This window comes from Nelumbo lutea, chromosome 1 (genome assembly GCF_056320005.1).
Source record: "Nelumbo lutea isolate HS-2025 chromosome 1, American lotus-T2T, whole genome shotgun sequence".
Taxonomy (NCBI): Eukaryota; Viridiplantae; Streptophyta; class Magnoliopsida; order Proteales; family Nelumbonaceae; genus Nelumbo; species Nelumbo lutea.
The window spans coordinates 157,818,124-157,837,159 of NC_142684.1; the positions used below are offsets into that span (position 1 = coordinate 157,818,124).

The 19,036-nt window shown below is 39.1% G+C and overlaps 2 protein-coding genes and 1 long non-coding RNA gene across 3 annotated transcripts; 2 read left to right on the forward strand and 1 right to left on the reverse strand.

Moving 5' to 3' along the window:
* The first annotated feature begins 3,027 nt into the window (after window positions 1-3,027).
* Window positions 3,028-4,506, forward strand: LOC148878634 (uncharacterized). Its single transcript, XR_016106709.1, has 3 exons — window positions 3,028-3,470; window positions 3,599-3,687; window positions 3,795-4,506. It is a non-coding gene; the product is annotated as an uncharacterized LOC148878634 (long non-coding RNA).
* A 3,920-nt stretch (window positions 4,507-8,426) lies between these two features.
* LOC148878635 (pentatricopeptide repeat-containing protein At1g33350-like) lies at window positions 8,427-11,023 on the forward strand. The gene is made up of 2 exons (XM_088957588.1): window positions 8,427-8,953; window positions 9,053-11,023. The coding sequence occupies exon 2, from the start codon at window positions 9,094-9,096 to the stop codon at window positions 10,678-10,680; it is 1,587 nt and encodes a 528-aa protein (XP_088813714.1). The 5' UTR covers window positions 8,427-8,953; window positions 9,053-9,093; the 3' UTR covers window positions 10,681-11,023.
* Window positions 11,024-11,456: 433 nt separating this feature from the next.
* Window positions 11,457-13,465, reverse strand: LOC148878636 (ammonium transporter 1 member 1-like). The gene has a single exon (XM_088957601.1). It carries the CDS (start codon window positions 13,338-13,340, stop codon window positions 11,817-11,819), a length of 1,524 nt encoding a protein of 507 aa, XP_088813727.1. The 5' UTR covers window positions 13,341-13,465; the 3' UTR covers window positions 11,457-11,816.
* Between the last annotated feature and the right edge of the window lie 5,571 nt (window positions 13,466-19,036).

Below are 19,036 nucleotides of genomic sequence, written 5' to 3' on the forward strand. Positions count from 1 at the left end.
TCTTTATTTATCAAAACTAAAATTAATTTTTCTTGTATTTTAGTAATTATTTATTATTTTTTGTGGTAAATATATTTTCAATAATTATGTATTAATCTATTTTTGTTTTGTTATTTAATAGAAAATTTTCAATAATTATTGGAGTTTAAACCATTATTGTTTAGCTTTTAAAATTTAATTTATTGTGTATTTTTACTATATTTTTTAATAATTATTAGAGATTAAACTATTGTTCATTGGTTGGTTTGGTTCAGTTGTAGGTTGTTTGGCCAAACAAATTGAACCGGTTAGGTTGGGGGGTTGGTCACTCTGGTTATATCGGTTTGGGTTAATTTTTGGTTTAGTCAATTGGTTCAAAAGATTTTAACTTAAAACATTAAATTTATGATTTAAACTATTTTAGCCTAAGAAATATTGGAATTTTCACACTTTCCTGTATTAAAAAATACATTTAAAGTATAAAAAATCAATATATTTCTATGGTCGGATCTTTCGATTTTAACCAATTTACAAATGGCCAAAGTGAAATTCATCCAACCGAGTCAGGTTGGGAAATTGTTGAACCAAAGCCGAATGAAAATACTAAAAATCGTGTTGGTCAGTTTCATTAGTCTGAATCCACGTCCCCGTCCCCATCCCTGCTAACGGAGACAAAGCTATCCGCATCCCCGTGAGGACTTCCACTTCCTGTGATTCTTTATAATGTCAACCATTATGTTTTTGTTTTATTTTATTTAAAAATATAAATAAAATAATTAAAATTTACAATCCTATTAGAAAAGATTCAAACATATTCAATCATATTTTTAGAAATACTAGTAAATGTATACATGCATTTGCACGTGGCAATATCTCTAAGACAAAACTATTCATAATTCATGGCAGTTTCCTGAACGGTTATAAGTGGGCAGTTTCTAAAGTGAGAGAGTAAAAGATATATATGCCCTCTTTATACCTACTGTATTCTTAGACAAGGGGGTAGAAAACGTTCAATGGAAATTCCAGAAAAAAAGGGGCATTCGCTCTTTTATAGGTAGTATAGATTAACATATAGATGTATGCATACATATATACATATATAAACATATGCATATATATGCATATATATTAGCGGGGATCCTATGGGGCAGCGATCGGGGTTCACTTGGGGCAAGGAGTGCTCTCCTTGTCTCGACAACATTCCTACCAACGGGGATGAAAATTTCCTCATCTCCATCCGTGTGGGGGAAAAATCATCCCCATCCTTACCTCATTCGGGGTAGATCCCCACAGGAATCGAGGAAATGGGAAAATTGCCCCCTAAGTTTAATAAACAACCCTATTTAAAATTAATTATTGTTATTTTTATATTGTAAAAAAATATTAAAAATAATATATAAAATATAAATAATTATTAATTATTATATAAAACAATTGTATACTATTATAATTTCTATTATTTATCTTTAACTAAATAAATTCCGTAGATTACACAGGTATCCGCTAGCATATTGTATAAAAAGGAGGATTTTAAAATGAGAATGGCATGAGAGTAAGAAACTAACAATCATCTCTCTCTATGTGTTCAAGGAGGAAGGGCTGATGGTCCTGAAATTTGAATTAAAATACCATATACAGGACGCTCCAGAGATTGATGGTCCTGAAATAAGTAACTAAGTAACCAGTGGGAGTGTGGTAGATGGAAGAAAGAGGAACTTCAACTAAACCTTCACAAATCACAATGAAGTCCACCTATTAATCTAGAACCTTGTGAATTTATGTTGATGAATAGACTTGTTCATGGGCTGGAGCCCGAGCCCGAGCCTGAGCCTGAGCCCGAAGCCTGACCTAATAAATTTCGTAGAGAGAGAGAGAGAGAGAACTCATCGTCACACTTTGACAGAGATCTCTCATCAGTTCGTAACTTCACATCTGGAGAGAGAGAGAGAGAGAGAGAGAGAGAGAGAGAGAGAGAGAGAGAGAGAGAGAGAGAGAGAGAGAGAGAGAGAACTCACCGTCGCTGTCGGAATTATTGCGCCGGTAAACGTTTGCCGCCTCACTGTGGAGTGTGGAGGATGTGGAGGTTGGAGAAGAAGGATTCGGCTAGAAAAAGAAGAGGGAAAGATGCAAAGAGATAATAAAAAGATGGGGCTATTCGATTAGGGTTTTTTAGGTGTAGGTTTAGGTCGAGTCGGGCCGGGCTATTTTGACAAAACCTGAACTCGGCTCGAATTTATTACAGGCCGGGCTTTTTGGCCCGAATTTAAGCCCGCAGGCCTATAACCATGTTCAAGCCTGTCCGGGGACCAGGCCGGCCTGTCGGGCCACTCGATCCATGAACAAGTCTAGTGGTGAATGAAGTTTGGTGAACGAAGTGGGCATCCAATTCCACCATATAATTCTAGTTTGGTTAATGCAGTTTTCGGTGGATATATCCTGGTAGGCTGGTACTAAATCGCACCAAGATTTCTCTTCAATCGACTTCACAGCATGATAAAGAGCCCCATGGCCATTGGCCAATGGTTTTGGAATATTATCATTTTGGTCTGGTAAACGAGTCTTGCCCATCATGTGCGTATTCACATTTCTCTGTCCAATTCCATTCATTCACTCCAGTTGACAACATCATGTTTGCTTGTTTGACCATATGGTTCTACAGTTCATTGTACAGTATTAGAGAACTTTCATGGAATCCATTCATGGCTCTCATCTATGGTATTGACTTTCAGAGCCAGTAAGACCCATTAATGTCCATTCTGCCCAGATCATTGGAGATATGCTAGAATAGTGGTGCTGGTGACTATAGCTCTCAGGGCTATGAACCAACTAACAATTGTGCATCCCACCTTTCAACCAACTGAGTTGTAAGGAGATAGGATTAGCTGAATGCAATGGCTGTTTAACAATTGTGCATTCCACCCTTCAACCAACTGAGCTGTAAGGAAATAGGATTAGGTGAAAGCAATGGCTATTTAGTTCAACAGCCTGTAGAATCAATAATAACGCCCCATGTCAGTCATAAATGCACATGACCCACAACCACTTGATCTCTCATATGGCATTTATGGCCGGTATGGGGCATTTTCATTGATTCCTCAGCCTGTTATACAGTCATTGCATTCAGTTAATCTGAATTCAAATAGAGTTTGGGAATTGGGAGGGCTTGTTGATTGAGCGGCTTTGGAGAAGCTATTAAAATTAGTTTCATTGGAAAGGCAATTTCTTAGGTCAATGATAAGAGTTCAAATGAGCCCCCCACAACGTCCCACAGTATATTTCCGCCTTGTATTGGGAACATGTTTTGATCTCCGATGACAGTGTCTTTTTGACTTTCTGGGGTTTTCACCTGGCTTTCTATGTGGGGCCTGATGTCTGCTGCAGGAAAACTTTCATCCACGGTGGTCTTGCTCTTGGAAGGCCAGTATGCGGATGCCTTGTCCATCACCCAGGCGAACCTTCCTAAAAGATGAGACTGAACCAATAGTCTTCAGGTTTGGTACAACTTTGGATCATTGATAGCTAATCTTTCCTTTCTTTTATATCAAAACTAATAAAAAGATAGCTGATATTTCCTGTAAGAACGCTTGACTTTGACCCCTGCTATGCTTGGAATTTGAAGCCCACCAAGTGATCGATGAAATATTCGTGTGGCCGTACATGATTTGGTGGGAGACTTCCGGCTCGGTGAAGTCAACAAGGCAAATTATTGTGAGGCGCACATTGCTTTTATTACACATTTCCATCTTTGACTGCAAGGATCAAAGAACGGAAGATCCTAATTGCTTTCATTTGTTTGGTGGTTTCACCCATGACAGAATTCTTACGTCACAGAAAGAAGGAGACTTTGGCACCTTCCTCCCAGCATGCTGGCCTGGGCTCCGCTATTCGTCCTCCTCCCATGGAGAGCTTTTGGGTTCAAAAAGCTTGATATGGCTGATGATCATAGAATTCTAAACGTGGAATTTTCACCTCCTTTTTCCTATGACTTTGAATCAACGTGGGACCCCTCACATGAAGATTCCTTTTAAAATGTCAGATCAGAATCTACTTAGAACCCATCACACCCTCTACCCCCCAACCCCACCCACCAAAAGCAAGGGAAAAAAAGAAGGCCCACCACCCCACCTATAATCCATGATTTTAATATGATATCAATTGAATTAATGTGAAAATAATCTCTCATTCCCTTGAAGTTGCGTTTGGATTGCAAAGAAAATGGATTTTTTTTTTTTTTCCTTTTGGTCTGTGTTTTTGGGTGAAGGTGGAATTGTACAGGTTTTTTAGCCCATTTCAACAATGGAGAGGGGTTTGGAAGCACAAACATCTATGCCTTCCCAATTCTGCAGTTTTTGGAATTATAAATTTTTAAGCAGAGAATCTCGGAAGGCATTAATCCACCCTCCGATGCTGTCTCAGCCAACTGAGTAGTCGGTACTGTGTTTTGCAGTGGAAACTTCAATAGCAAATCCGTACTCAACCTATATGCGGGGATGGTGGCATCAAGAATTTCATGCACAATTCCATTTCAAAAATAAAAATAGGGCAAATATTGTAAGCTATCGTTATGGTTTAATTAATTGATTAACATTATTTTTACTGTTTAATTATTTAATTATTGTCTTGCACCATTCCTAATGTTTCTCACAATTGCTTAAAATCTTTTTTATCATCAATACTCCCTCATAAATCATTCACACGTGACATCACGTGACTGTTATATTTTACAAAAATTCTTTACTTACATTTTTATGGTCGAAAATGCCATGCTTTTATTCTTTTGGTGGGTTTGGACCTAAGTGCCTGGTCATATAATATTCGATTTGAGTGTTCAACTCCTTTATAGTCGAATGTTGGACAATAGAGATTGATGAGGGTGGATTTAGCTCTCCAATAACCTCATGACACATGGCATCCCAAAACATCTGGACGACACCCAGATGCCACCTAAGCAATGATTTGGAGTCCCAGATCATAGTTCGTTTTCGCCCCGACTTGACGATCAGCCTTTATCGCCAACCTAGCGATATCAACCACAATTTAGGTCGGCTTGCAGCACCTTGTCCAGGGCCGACTTGTAGCACTTCATCACTGGCCGAAGTGACATCGACGCGAGGCGCAACCTCCCTTGAGGGCTTGCCAACTTGACTAAGGACCAAGCGGTGACCTGCGAGATGTGCTCCCCGACAAATTTGGCATGCATATCTTGACACTCCCAAGTTTTTCAGAAGTTGGCCCGCGTACCGAATGTTTCGGAGGATGGTCAATGTGCATAGCGGTTACCTCCGAGGGTTTCGGACCGGTAAGGAACGACCTCCCAAAAATCTCGGATGCGGTGCGTGAAGCCTACGCCAAACAATGCCTATATAAAGGCACCAACCCCAATGACACAGGGTACGCGCGGTTATTTGCTCACTAGCCTACTTGCATACAAGCATTTTAGTTCGCAACTAGAGTACTATACTAACTTAAGCATCGAAGTGACTTCGTCGGGTTAACTACCCTGAGTTCTCTGATCGTGTTTCTTACAGTTGAACCAGTCCGCCAAGCAACTAGCGCCCACATAACCTTCTAGGTAGGAACTTCCAGATCGCACACCATCAGAGATGATGAAGCAACCCCTCACAGATCAGCTTCTAACTCCTTGTCTCAACCCAGAAGATCTGACACCATCAAATAGATAGGAGAAATAATGAACCTATTGTAGAACTCTCTCTCTCTCTCTCTCTCACCTTCTGTCTATCTCACTAGAACAGAAAGGGAGAGGTGTATTATTTGGCTGTACCGTTTCTCTTAGTCTCTCTCACCCTCAACTTCAAGCTATTCCCTTGTTACCTCTATGGGGCATGGTCGACCTTGCAAGGTTGCAAAGCATGCCGATAAAGCTGATGCCTATGTCATGAGCAGAGATTTGAAAGGGAATTGATTAACTCCCAAATGAGATTGGCAATTGTGTTCCTCTTAAAACTATCTCTACAAGAGAGGCAACGATTGAGGAGTGTGGGAAAGAAGGGATTCTGCTTTGAGACAGACGTAAGAGGCAGAGATGGAGATGGAGAGGAGACAAAGGCATAGACGGAGACGAAAAACGAAAAATGGAGATAGAAACGGAAACGGAAATAGAAATGGAGATGGAGAAGAGGGAGACGAATATAGAGCATTGACTTTCCTAGAAATTTTCATTAATTGGGTTTTATTTTGAAAATTTGAGAAATAGTAGAAGATAAATTTGACATTTTGTTTGTTTCCGTTAGCACTTAGTGACTGTGCCAATTGTTAGAAACAATAGGGGTGGTGCAAGACAATGTTAAACAGTAAGGATAGAGTTAGTCAATTAACTAAACCATAAGAATAGTTTAAGAAATTTGCCCATAAAAATATTATAAAAAAATTGGAAAAGTATAAATATAAGACAATAAATTCATGCGTAACAAATCCTCATCTTCTACTTAGTCTTGTCCCCACTACATGGGGATATTTAATTCTATTGCTGTTTATCTAATAAATGTTTGTTTGTAGGGTACTTTTCTTAAAAAAAATGAGAAAAAGTTGTTTAAAAATGTTTTTCAGCTTTTTCTTTTTTGTTTTTATATAGCGAACAAAGATGGCAAAAATATTTTTTTGATAAACAGCTTAACCAAACAAAATTTCGAATTTCAATGGGGAAACACCTATTTGATGCGGAATTAGTATTGACTATCTAATAAATTGGTAATGGAACCAAACACTATTGGGTCAGTTATATGAATCCTATTTAATCACTCTCTTATGTTCAGTGATATATCTGTCATTAAATTATGAACACTTAAATTTTTATTTGGTAAAGTTGAGCTCTAGTCACTTTTTATTTGGTAAATGAGGTCAGAAGTGGAATGCAATCCGAGATCCTCAGTCCTCACTCCCGTGATCTGAATACAAATATTTTGAAAATGACCACTTGAGCCTTGATGGCCTATTAGTCAAAGAAAGGGTGCGTGCAGCATATGGACGGGTGTGGTGCTGAGAGTGAGAGCTTTGTCGAACAGTTGGCAGATAAGCCCCACCTCACAATGCCCAGCAACAAGTTGGGGTTGAGAAGATGCCAAACACCGAGCAGATGAGGCTCTCATTTTGCTTCTCAAGAATTCCTCATTATGCAATTAGAATGGGAAGGATTGGATGACTTGGACCATGACATGTCAAAGTTTTTGCCACATGGCACACAGCCGAGCGTATATTGGGCCAATTACAAGGCACCATATCAGCTCCATATACGTGGGTCCTTGGTGTGATATCATGATTGATACAGAATCCTCCAGTTTCTCTATGTTGGCTTGACTAATGAATCATTGCTCATGTGGGGTCAAAGATGTGAGAGTCAGCTTGATATTTTACCAAAAGAAAATTAAAATTTGTGTTGATTGTTTGAATGGCAATTCTTCGGTTCAAAATTCCAGCTTGCTAATTTGATAATTGTATGATGCCAACTATGTTGAGAAAACAAGGAAGCTCTGCCTCTGGCTCATGAGAACTCTCTTGTCATCCAGTGTTTTTTTGGGTAAACCAGGAAGGGAGGCCACAACAAATTGCTGCCCACGTTCAGCCAGCTACAAGTTGAGAATATCAGTAATCATAACATGACCGATGTCCCATGTGTTCGGCTGGGTGAACGTGGCCAATAATGTACTACGGTTAGCGGATCCAAACTCATACAAGCCTAGGGTAGCTTTCCCTTCGCAAGAAAATAAAACATCCTAGTAGTATATGATCGTAGGATTGTTGATCATCGGGAGCAACTTTTCCATTGACAACTCCTGCATCACCACCCCCATTTACCAAAAATGAACGGGCCTGACAACTTTGTTAAATAATACTTACATCATTCAGTAATACTTACATTACATTATCATTGAGCAGAGCCGGACCACACAGGTCTAATAACATCCAAACCTCTTTAGTAAAAAAAAAAAAAACCCCGCATTTATCACTGTTAGAGATGGTAATTTTATGGGAATTTTCGGGTATCCAATCTGCTTTGATCCTAATAGAACTTATTTATCAAAATTTTATAGGGTTTGGGACGGATTTGGATTTTAACTTTAGGGTATTCGATGTCTTATACTCGAAATGTATAAATATAAATCCATTATATATCATGCATAAATTTATAAACTTTAAGTACTAAGATAATTATTCTATTATTAATATTTTATTTATATAATTTTTTTGGGATTAAAATCATTTAATGTAAATTTCGATTTGATAGATTATTTATTTCATTTAGTTATAAAATACTAATTTTAAATATTATATTTTTATTGATTATTTTGATGAATACAAAAGGTAAGATAGTAGATTCAAATCATATTATAAGCATTAAAAAACTTTTTTTAATGGAAAGCGTTTGGTCAAGGGATTTAACGGATGCGACGGGTCAGAATGGATTTAAGACGAGACGGATTTGAAAATTTGAGAGGAAAAATTAAATGTAACTCAGTCATTGTACTTACCTAACGTACCTACTACATTCGGACCGGCAATTTTCACGGATACATTCATATCAGAGTGTAGAGTCTATAGACTTAACATCTTCCTATTAAAACAAGGCTTGTTTACCCTTTTTTTCAACTTGTATATGAACAGTCTCATATAGCTTTAAGATGACAAACCGTTTTCGGCACAATTCCCATTCAGAATGGCCAACACGTAGTCTTATCTAGTTATCTGCTTGGCTTCCCATTTTGGAACTTGTGCCACGATAATCCAAGGATCTAATCGTTTGGGACTGTTCTGGACTTCTGGTTGCCTTTGACTCCAAAGCCGGCGGCACAGGCGCAAGGATCAAAGCATTTAATCATCTTCTTTCGGCTCGGCGAAACGCGTTTCTGACTTTCTTTTCCTTTTGGCTGGCCGCTGACCTGGTCTCGTGGTCTCTAAGGCGTGTCGCTCATTCAACTCCAACCCTAAGAACCGACGCAATTGTAGTATTACCCAGTTGGTAAGTTCTGATTTTTTGGTGCAGAGTGTAGACAAATAGGACCCAGATAAATCTTTTTGGTACTTGTTAGTTACTCTGTCAGTTATTTCTGTTCGAAAGGGAAGTGCAAATATTGGTGGGAAGGCGGAGCCAAAGTTAACATGCTAATTGCCATCCCTCGACATCAGGAACTCTACAAACTAAATCTGAACCAGTTTGTGCTGTCTGTATTGGAGAAATGCAATCATCTCAACCATCTCAAGCAGCTCCAAGCCTTCCTCCTCACGCTTGGCCACGGCCAGACTCAGTTCTTTGCGTTCAAGCTTGTTCGCTTTTGTATTCTCTCACTCTCCAACCTCGCTTATGCTCGCTTCATCTTTGACCATCTTAAAGCACCCAATGTCTATCTATACGCTGCCATGATCACCGCGTATGCATCCCAACCTGATCACAGATCGGCGCTTCTTTTATATAGGGATATGATCCGTCGAGGACGCTCTCAACCCAATCATTTTGTCTACCCATTAGTCTTAAAGTGTTGTTCCGAGGTATCTGAAACACATGGGGTTAAAGCTGTTCATACCCACATTTTAAAATCGGGTTTTGGAGGACACCCAGTTGTGCAAACTGCTCTGGTCGATTCGTACTCGAGGGCCGGTTCGGATATAGGAATTGCTCGCCAATTGTTTGATGAAATTGTTGATAGAAACGTTGTGTCTTGGACAGCGATGATTTCGGGGTACACACGGCTTGGACAAATGGGGAATGCTATCCTGCTTTTTGAAGAGATGCCTGAAAGAGATGTTCCATCTTGGAATGCTGTCATTGCCGGATGCACACAGAATGGTCTATTCACAGAGTCGATCTCATTATTCAGAAGAATGATAGAAGAATCTGAGAAGCCAAATCAGGTCACAGTCGTCTGTGCACTCTCAGCCTGTGGTCACCTTGGCATGCTTCATGTTGGTAGATTGATCCATGGTTATGTATATAGGAACGGCCTCGGTCCCAATTCGTTTATTGCAAATGCTCTTGTAGATATGTATGGAAAATGTGGTAACTTGAGGGAAGCAAAAAGGGCTTTCGACAAGGCACCAGAGAGAGGCTTGACCTTATGGAATTCCATGATCAATTGCCTTGCACTGCATGGGCAAAGTGAGAGTGCAATTAGTGTCTTTGAGGAGATGAGGGAGTTTGGAGGTGTAGTGAGGCCAGATGGGGTTACCTTTGTTGGTTTGTTGAATGCTTGTACCCATGCAGGATTGGTTGAGCAAGGTTGTAGGTATTTCAAGTTGATGACTCAAGAGTATGAGATTGAACCTCAAATTGAGCACTATGGGTGTGCGATAGACCTACTTGGTCGAGCTGGTTGTTTTGAAGAAGTCATGAAAGTCATAAGAAGTATGAAGATTGAACCTGATGAGGTTGTTTGGGGTTCTTTGCTTAATGGTTGTAGGATTCATGGGCATATGGAATTGGCAGAATTTGCTGTCTGGCGACTGCTCGAAATTGATCCAAATAATGCGAGTTATGGTGTAATGTTAGCCAATATATATGGTGAGCTAGGAAATTGGGAAGAGGCGAGGAAAGTGAGGAAGATATTAAAAGAACAAGGATTAACAAAAACTCCTGGGTGCAGCTGGATTGAGATTGATAACCAAGTCCATCAATTTTACTCTGCAGATAAGTCGCACCTTCAAACAGAGGAGATATACAAGATTTTGCAGCTTCTTATTGGTTTTCATTAGCCAAAATCTGCTGGGCCCTTCTTGGGCCTTTAGTATATGAAGCTCAAGCTTACAACACAATAATGGATGGAGGTGAATTTTTCTAAATTATGCAGAGCTGGATGAACATGCTGCTAATGATGAATTTTGTTAAACTATGCAAAATTAGATGAACATGGTGCTAAAAGATGATTGACTGATGAGGATTTCTCCAAAGTGTGAACTGGTTCTTACTTGACCATTACAAATTGATTCTCATCTAGATTTAGATTTGAATTGACCCCCCATCTTGTGTAGCACCTCCTTGTTTTATAAAAAAAAAAAAAGATTTGGATTGACCCAACTGTCAATTGATTCTCAGTAACTATTCTCATATTATTCTCTGGATGGGCTGAGATAGGTTCATACTGTGAATTTGATTCTTTGCAATTCAACATCAGTTCGGCACAGATTGAGAATTTGTTCTACGTGAGTTCAAAAGCAATCCAACCGAATCATTTGGAAGACAGATTTGATTGGTTATTTAGAAGGCAATGAAGATATCTATCCATTCAATGTATCTACCATATCTTGTTTTTCGTCTCTAAAAAGGATGGCTATTTAAAGCTTTAGCATAAAAAGGAATTGTCTTTTTCACTTTTTCATTGTCTGGGTGCATACTGAGTATGCTATCAAATGAATCAACCAAGTTGTTCCATTTTGAAACTTAAATCAGTAATAGACCCAAACCAAGCCAATTGGGAAACAATAACAATCAATGAAGCAAGAATTTGGGGAGATCACACAGAGAGGACAAATAAAAAGAAAGAGTGGCATTATCTTACAGAATTATAAAAAGCCACCCCAATTACAAAGCTTCAAAACATGTATCAAACTCCCTTCTTTTTCACCACAATCAATAAAATCATCTTAAAAAAACCTGAGAATTGAAAAGAACAAAATATAACCGTTTTGTTTTTTATCACTTGACTTCACAGTTCAAACCATAACCAGACGGATAATATACAATACCTCAGAGGATAGACACCTTACCAGCCCTCAGAACAGAAGAAGAAGAAGAAGAAGAAGAAGAAGAAGAAGAAGAAGAAGAAAGAAAGAAAATGAAGAAAAAAAGGAGAACCTACAACTACTACTATCAGTGTGATCACAGCTGATGATCACACAGCTTGTGATGGACTTCGATTAGCAGCGGGAGTGCCATTAGTTGGTTCTATTCTTCTCATCATTAAACCTCCCTGCTTCTGCGACTGCTCATCTTCATCATGGTATACATATGCAAAGCCACCGTGCCGGGTTATATCAATTCCGGCCATCTCATCCTCAGCCGATATCCTCAGCAAATTCATCTTATTTAACACATAAAACAGAGGACCCATGGTAGCACTCACCCACCCAACAATCGTCAAAATCTGGATAATTTGAGCAGCTAAGAGCTTTCCACCTCCTCCCATGAACAGCCCATACGGCCTCCCTGTGGCCTGGTATACCTCCTGCACATATATGTCCCTTGCAAACAAGCCCGTGAATATAAGACCCCAAGTTCCACAGCCACCGTGCAATTGCGCAGCCTCCAATGGGTCATCATATTTGAACTTCTCAGCAAGCTTGTTGCATCCAATCAAGACCCAGGACGCGACGAAACCGCAGACGATAGCAGCCCATGGCTCAACCACTGAGCAGCCGGAGGTGATTGCCGCGAACCCACCAAGCAACCCATTGCACACATCGGTAACGTTCCAGTGTCCTGAAATCAACCTTTTCCCGAACAGAGTGGTCAGCGCAGCCGTGCAACCGGCCAAGGTCGTGGTCACTGCAGTCCGGCCGACGGCACTCCACTGTCCGTAGTAGTTCCCGGAGTTATACGCCTTCAAGATGGTTAAAAACGAACCCGGGTTAAACCCGTACCAGCCGAACCACAGTAAGAAGGTACCCAATACGACCAAGGATGCGCTGTGACCACGCAAAGCTACAGATCGACCGGCATGATCAAACCGACCAATTCTAGGCCCCTCGATGAGAGCCCCCCAAAGTCCAGCTATACCTCCGACCAAGTGAACCACACCTGATCCAGCGAAGTCGATGGCTCCGGATCCGAACAACAAGTTATCGTTATTGAAGGCACTGGCCCAACCGTCAGCCGACCAGAACCAGTGAGACACAACCGGGTACACGAAACCCGTCAAGAAGGCCGAGTAAATGAGGTAAGCGACGAACTGGGTTCTCTCCGCTATAGAGCCGCTGGTGATCCCGGCAGTAGCGATGGCAAAAGCCCATTGATACAGGAAGTTACTGTAATCGAACAACTCTGACGGGAACGCCTTCATGCCGAAGAAGTGACGGCCGATGAAGCCGTTGGAAGGAGAACCGAAGGCAAAGGCGAACCCGAAGAGATAGTAAAACAGACCCCCAGCGGCCGCGTCGAGCACGTTGGTGAGCATTATGTTCATGGTGCTCTTGGCTCGAACGGAGCCGGCGCAGAGCATGGCGAAGCCCAGTTGCATAGCGAAGACGAGGTAGGCCGAGAAGAGCAGGTAAGTGTTGTCGATGGCATGAGCAGCGTCCGTGAAACTATTCTGCACGGCACTGAACTGGCTGCAGATGTAATCGGCGGCGGCGGTGGCGTTAGCGGTGCCATTTAAGAGTGGGACGAGATCGGAGGCCACACAGGTCAGAGACGCCATGGCCGGACGTCGAGAGAGAGAGAGAGAGAAAACGCAGAAGAAAATAGGTATTGAGTCCTGCGACTTTAGAGAAATTTTGGTCCTTCGGGAACCATTTTTATAGAGAGACCGAGCGAGATACGCTCCAAGCCAAACGAGAGTATCTGACTCGTGTTTTGACTTCGTTTAGGTACGTAACGTGATTTTCGGATGCTTTTAGGGGTAGTTTAGGGAATTTGATTGATATTTTTAACTAAACATGAGTTTTAGTTCCGAAATTCTTTCGCTGTTTTCCCGGCGCTCAGGATTTCACAATTTAAGAAGACGTTTTTTCTTTTTTTTTTTTATTAAATCTTTTGCCTAGTGTGGTTATTATTGGGTGTTGATAAGGGCTATTTTGTCTGGTGGCAAAGTCTACGCAATGGTGATGGTATTGGGGTGATGAGCATGTGGGCCCCACATAGGGGTGGGGACAGATGGGTCATGGGTGTACAGCCGACAGCGGGTATATCAATGGGTCGGGTTCAGTAAGAATTCGAGTCAATCTGGTTGAGCCCAACCCGAACCGGACCTTACTGAACTAAATCCAACCCGTGCCACATATAAGTACAAATATACTCGAATTAGCCTGCATACATGAACACATTTCAATGCTGCAACTTCAACGTATCGGTTTAGCGGGTCTACTTCAACCTGAACCCCGACTCAAACCCCACATGGTTAGGTCAGTGCAGGTTTACCACCAAGTCCGGATCACCGGCCAATAAAACATGTTTCAACCCTCTCTATTCATTCTGTTGTCAGAAAATCTCAACTCTTTACCCCTATCTTTAACAGTGGGCCCCACCTTTTGCTGCTGGACTGTTACACACTTACATGTGCCCTAGAATCAATGTCCGGTGAATCCATATATAGGGGTGGTTGATACAGTGATACTCACGTGGGTAAACAAGTCAGCTCTGGCCTCTCGCTCGCTGCAAATTGTAGTTAGGTGTCCAATTCGGTTTCGGGTTTAGAGTTGTGCTCGGGTTGGCCGTTTTTTTTTTCTCAAATGTTTTTATTTATTATGCCTTAAAAATTTTTCAATTCAAATTTAAAAATTGTTGATATTCATGTATGCCTATATACATGTAGATAGATACATAGATATATAAATAAATAAAAAATAAGAACATACATACATATATATTAATGAATGCTTAATTGTACATATACATGCATCCCACATGTATGTAAATATATAATAAGTATTTATATATATATGAATTAATATTTACATAATATTTATACATACAAATATAAAGCTAAATCAGGTTCGAGCCTGATAGGATTGGCCACGGCCTCAACCCTAGCCCAATCTGAAATTAAATAGTTCATATTATTTAACCCGAACCCTAACCTGAATTTTAACTTGACTTTTTTATTGTCCCGGTTAACCCAACCCAAGTTGCAGCCCTAATTCTAGCATGTCCAATGCTATTTCTTGTGTTCTGTTCTTTTTTTTTTTCAGCACCGTGCATGAAAAGTATTACCTTTTATGTATTTACTTTTTGTCATTTCACAAGAATTAGCAAAAGTGTTATTATTTATTTACCTTCTCTGTATTTAAAAGGGATATATTTTGCCAGGTGGCAAAGGTTTTTAGCTAAAAAAAGAGATATCTACCAAACACCAAGATTCGTTTTAGGTGGTAACCTATCACATGAGAGATTCAAGGGGGCCGGGGAATTTGAGATTCCTTTTCGGAGGCTGAAAGGGTTTTCACATGCCTTACCTAAGTCAGTCTATAGACATGTGCCGAGTTTGACCCGGTTGTGGTGTGTCCAAAACGTGAAAACGACAAAAGATCCACAATCTCATACTAGGGTTCATCCAGAGATTCAGAAGGATTCTAATTCTGTTCTTTTAAGGGGAAAAGGTAGACATATGAACAAAGATTCCAATTTAGGCAGAATTTTAAATGACCAGTGACTAACCTCTTCCTCTAACTTTAGAATCTCTGCCAAAGGAGGAATTGAGAGTTTCCAAATCCCATATTTCTGGAATTTTGGGTTAGGGGCCTTGGAGAAGGAAAGGGTGGGGGGGAGAATTTCATTTCTGCCCTCGAATTCCATCTATCCAAACACGGTTTTAGATTTGTCAACAGCCCCCAAAGCCCATAGTAACAAAGATTTATAATTAAGAATCCCCAAGTTCGGGCAGACGTTTTTCCATGAAGAATGGTAATTACATTGCGTCAAGAAACTCTCTCTCTCTCTCTCTCTCTCTGTAATTACACCTCTTTCTTAATTATCAACTTAATAAAAAACTTTAAAATAAAATGTTGAATCAAGGATTGATGATCACTTGATCAAGACAAACTTCATCCATGATCTCATACATCTAAGTGGCAACTATGAACAGTCGAGGCGATGACATCGATCACTCCTAAGACTATTGTTTTTTACCAAACACAGTTAATAATTTTTACTTAATATAAAGCAAATGACATTTATGAATTATATAATTGTAGATTAAAACTTCATTACGATTTTGTTGGTCTACAAAAGAAAATAAATAAATGAAACTGGTTTACAGATTGTGCTAAGCATGGTTGGTGATGGTTTTGAAAATCACACTTAATTTGGTATCCAAATATAACCATCAGCAACCTAATTGCTTACTTAATCTTTAAATTAATCTCACCATTTTAATTATTTTATATTGGGGTCTTTATCATCTAGTCATTTGATAATAATAATAATAATAATAAACTTTTTAATGTGTTTAATGGACTAGCTTATTACAAATGATCATTTGTTTAAGAGTAATGATCTAATTATTATTTTCTTTTGGGTGGATAAAACATAATTGACCTGCAAAACATTTGGATAATTTGACTTTTCCACATTATTTTCTATAAAATAAACATACTTTATTATTTATACTAGTGGCTGTTGGCATCAGTTTGTGTAAAGATGGGTTATCTCATATAAAGCTTAAATCATGATTCATGAATAATGAAAAAGTAAAAGACAAAATTGAAAAGGACCTATGAGAGCTTGGTTTCATGGCTGCTTCCTTCTGAACTACAGACCAAAGTTTGAAAGAGATCATCCGACAGTACTTTTTAACCACATGAAATTTCTGTGGTGGTGGTGGTAGATAAGGAGTATTCTATACCTTAAATAACTTAATCACTGTACACTTAGCAATTAGTGGGTACATAGACAGGTAGGGCTTATTTGGTCCTAGTGTTGAACCAAAAAAATGAATCTTTATGGAATTGAAATTCCACCATTTGGATGATTCACTAAGTGGGCCTTTCTTAAATGACTGTTTGGAAGCATTTATAAGGAAGTTGTCATTCAATTTTCAGTGCTGACATTTGATATGAAAGCTGCTGTTTTTTTTTTTTTTTTCCCACTGTAATTTGGTGCACCCACAATGAACACAGAACAGTGTTAAGTGTCAGCATTAGATAATCTTCATTTTGTCCTTAGATCATCCTCTCCTGTGCTATGTTAGCTCAAACAGTCTCTTACATAATTCCCTTGCAAAAATAATACATATATTGAAGGCCATTCTTGTGGTCCAGCAACAAGTAATTTAGGTTCAGCTCATTGTTTAACCATATAATATTAGTAATGGTAGAATCAAACATTCCATGATGTAGAGAAATCATGCCCTCACTGAATCACTGATCATTTCAAGAATCAGATTAGCCCAAGGCAACCACAGTATTTGAAGATTGAGCTAAGCCCATAAAAATATCATATTTGTTTAAGGCATAGTATAATAGATCTGATCATCAAAACCTAGCTCCATTGACTCTGGTAAATTTCATATTTTCATTTAGCCTGTCAAATCTCAACCTGAGGCCTGAGCTGGGCTTCCATCATAGACCTAGGAACTGGGCCAAATTCGAACCAGATAAAGTCCAACACATTAGGCTCTAAAAGAGATTCAGTTGGACTAAAAATTGGAACTAAATTCTTTTAGTATTGTTGTGACAATTCAATAATTTTAGGGTTATGCTTAGCTACCATCTTATAATTATATTATTATAAAGTAATGAAACAGAATAAACCCTACAACGACCTATTACAACCTACAGCTACAAGCTCTGTTCTCATCACATTTGAATAGTTTAAACCCTCAACTTTAATGATATTATGAATTAAACAAATCTACCATTAGCTCTAATATCACTATTTTAAATTTAATCTCTATGTGATTTCTTTTAAATCTGGAATGGAATCAACCGTGGATACTCGACCCCGTGGACTTCTTACATGTCAGAATCAATTTTGTCAGCTTCCATATTCAGATAAATATTTATTGTATATAGTGAATCTTCTACTAGTATGTCTACATTTAAGTATAAATTTAGTAATTAGTACACATCTGACAAGAATGATACAGTATTAATGGCTTGTATCTTATTGAAATGGCAAACAGGTTTGGAGAACCAAGTCATTGGATCATGAATTATATAGATTTACTTCTGGAGTTATATATCTATTTATTTTTTAAATGTTTTTTTTTTGTGGGTCTACAAAATAACCATGATGCTGTCGGCTGGTGCCAATATCACGACTTATCCATGGTTCAAAGTATCGATACACGTGATACACAAAAATTGTATATTGTGCGATTCGAAGGGTTGGTACTCATAATTTTAAAAATGTCAGGTTTTAAGATCCTAAATCCGGTTATTTGCCGTTTTAATAAATTAAAAAACAGATATGTTGCGATATTTTGAACCTTAAAAGACATACTTGACCCGGACACAATTGGGCATGGCTTCCATACAAATGGATCATTTGCAATTTGAAGCTTGTTGCCAAAGAAGTCCACAGGCAAAGGGTTGTATGCAAGTCACTGAAATGGTACTTTGGGTCAGAATGATTGATTACTTAAATACTAGTTGTCTTTAATAAGTTGGTTTACATCTCAGTTGAGATTCTCAAAATAAAAACAACATTGAGAGAATCCTTCATAGTAGATTCATTTTACAGTTTAAATCTCAAAACATTTGCTTCTTGCGAAAGGCTGTTATATTGTTTTGAATATGATAAGTTGTCAAGTTTACTTGAAATTGAAACTATCCATGGATGAGTAAATATGTTTCAAATGTATGTTTTTCTCGAATTGATCCACCGCAGCATGATCGACCGGTGATGTAGGATGAAAGGGTTTAATCCATGGTTTTGAAAACTGGATCAGACTTGACGGTCAGAGTAATTGACCCAGGAACTCATGGTTTTTAAAATCGAATTGGTCAAGGGTCCGGTACTGGTTTGAACGGTTCGACTGTTCGATCCGAACAGTCAGTTCATTCTGACAAAAAAATAAAAAATAAAAAATTTTGAAAAATGGTCAAAACCGTTCCAACGGTTTGAACAATTAACCTGTCGGTTCAGCGATTTGCTGACCAAAACCAACGGTTTTGGGGGAAACCAAACTGGTCAGGTGACCGGTTCCCGGTTTTTCTGGTCCGACCATCCGGTCCGGTCAGGTTTTGAAAACCATGCAGGAACCAATCATAAATCCGGGTCTGGATTTGAACCGGAGGATCAGTCCATTTCACCCAAAAATCTGTGGCCAAAATGATTTTATTTCCAGTCCGGTTTTTAAAATCATGATTTAAAAGGGGGGGGGGGGGGCGGTTGATTTCAGGCAAAATTTGATGTTCGATTCTTCTGTAGAATCCAAATTAAGGAATATAAAGAGTA

Coding starts and splice junctions, on each gene's coding strand:
- LOC148878635 (XM_088957588.1), top strand. CDS start 9,094: ATGCTAATTGCCATCCCTCGACATCAGGAACTCTACAAACTAAATCTG.
- LOC148878636 (XM_088957601.1), bottom strand. CDS start 13,340: ATGGCGTCTCTGACCTGTGTGGCCTCCGATCTCGTCCCACTCTTAAAT.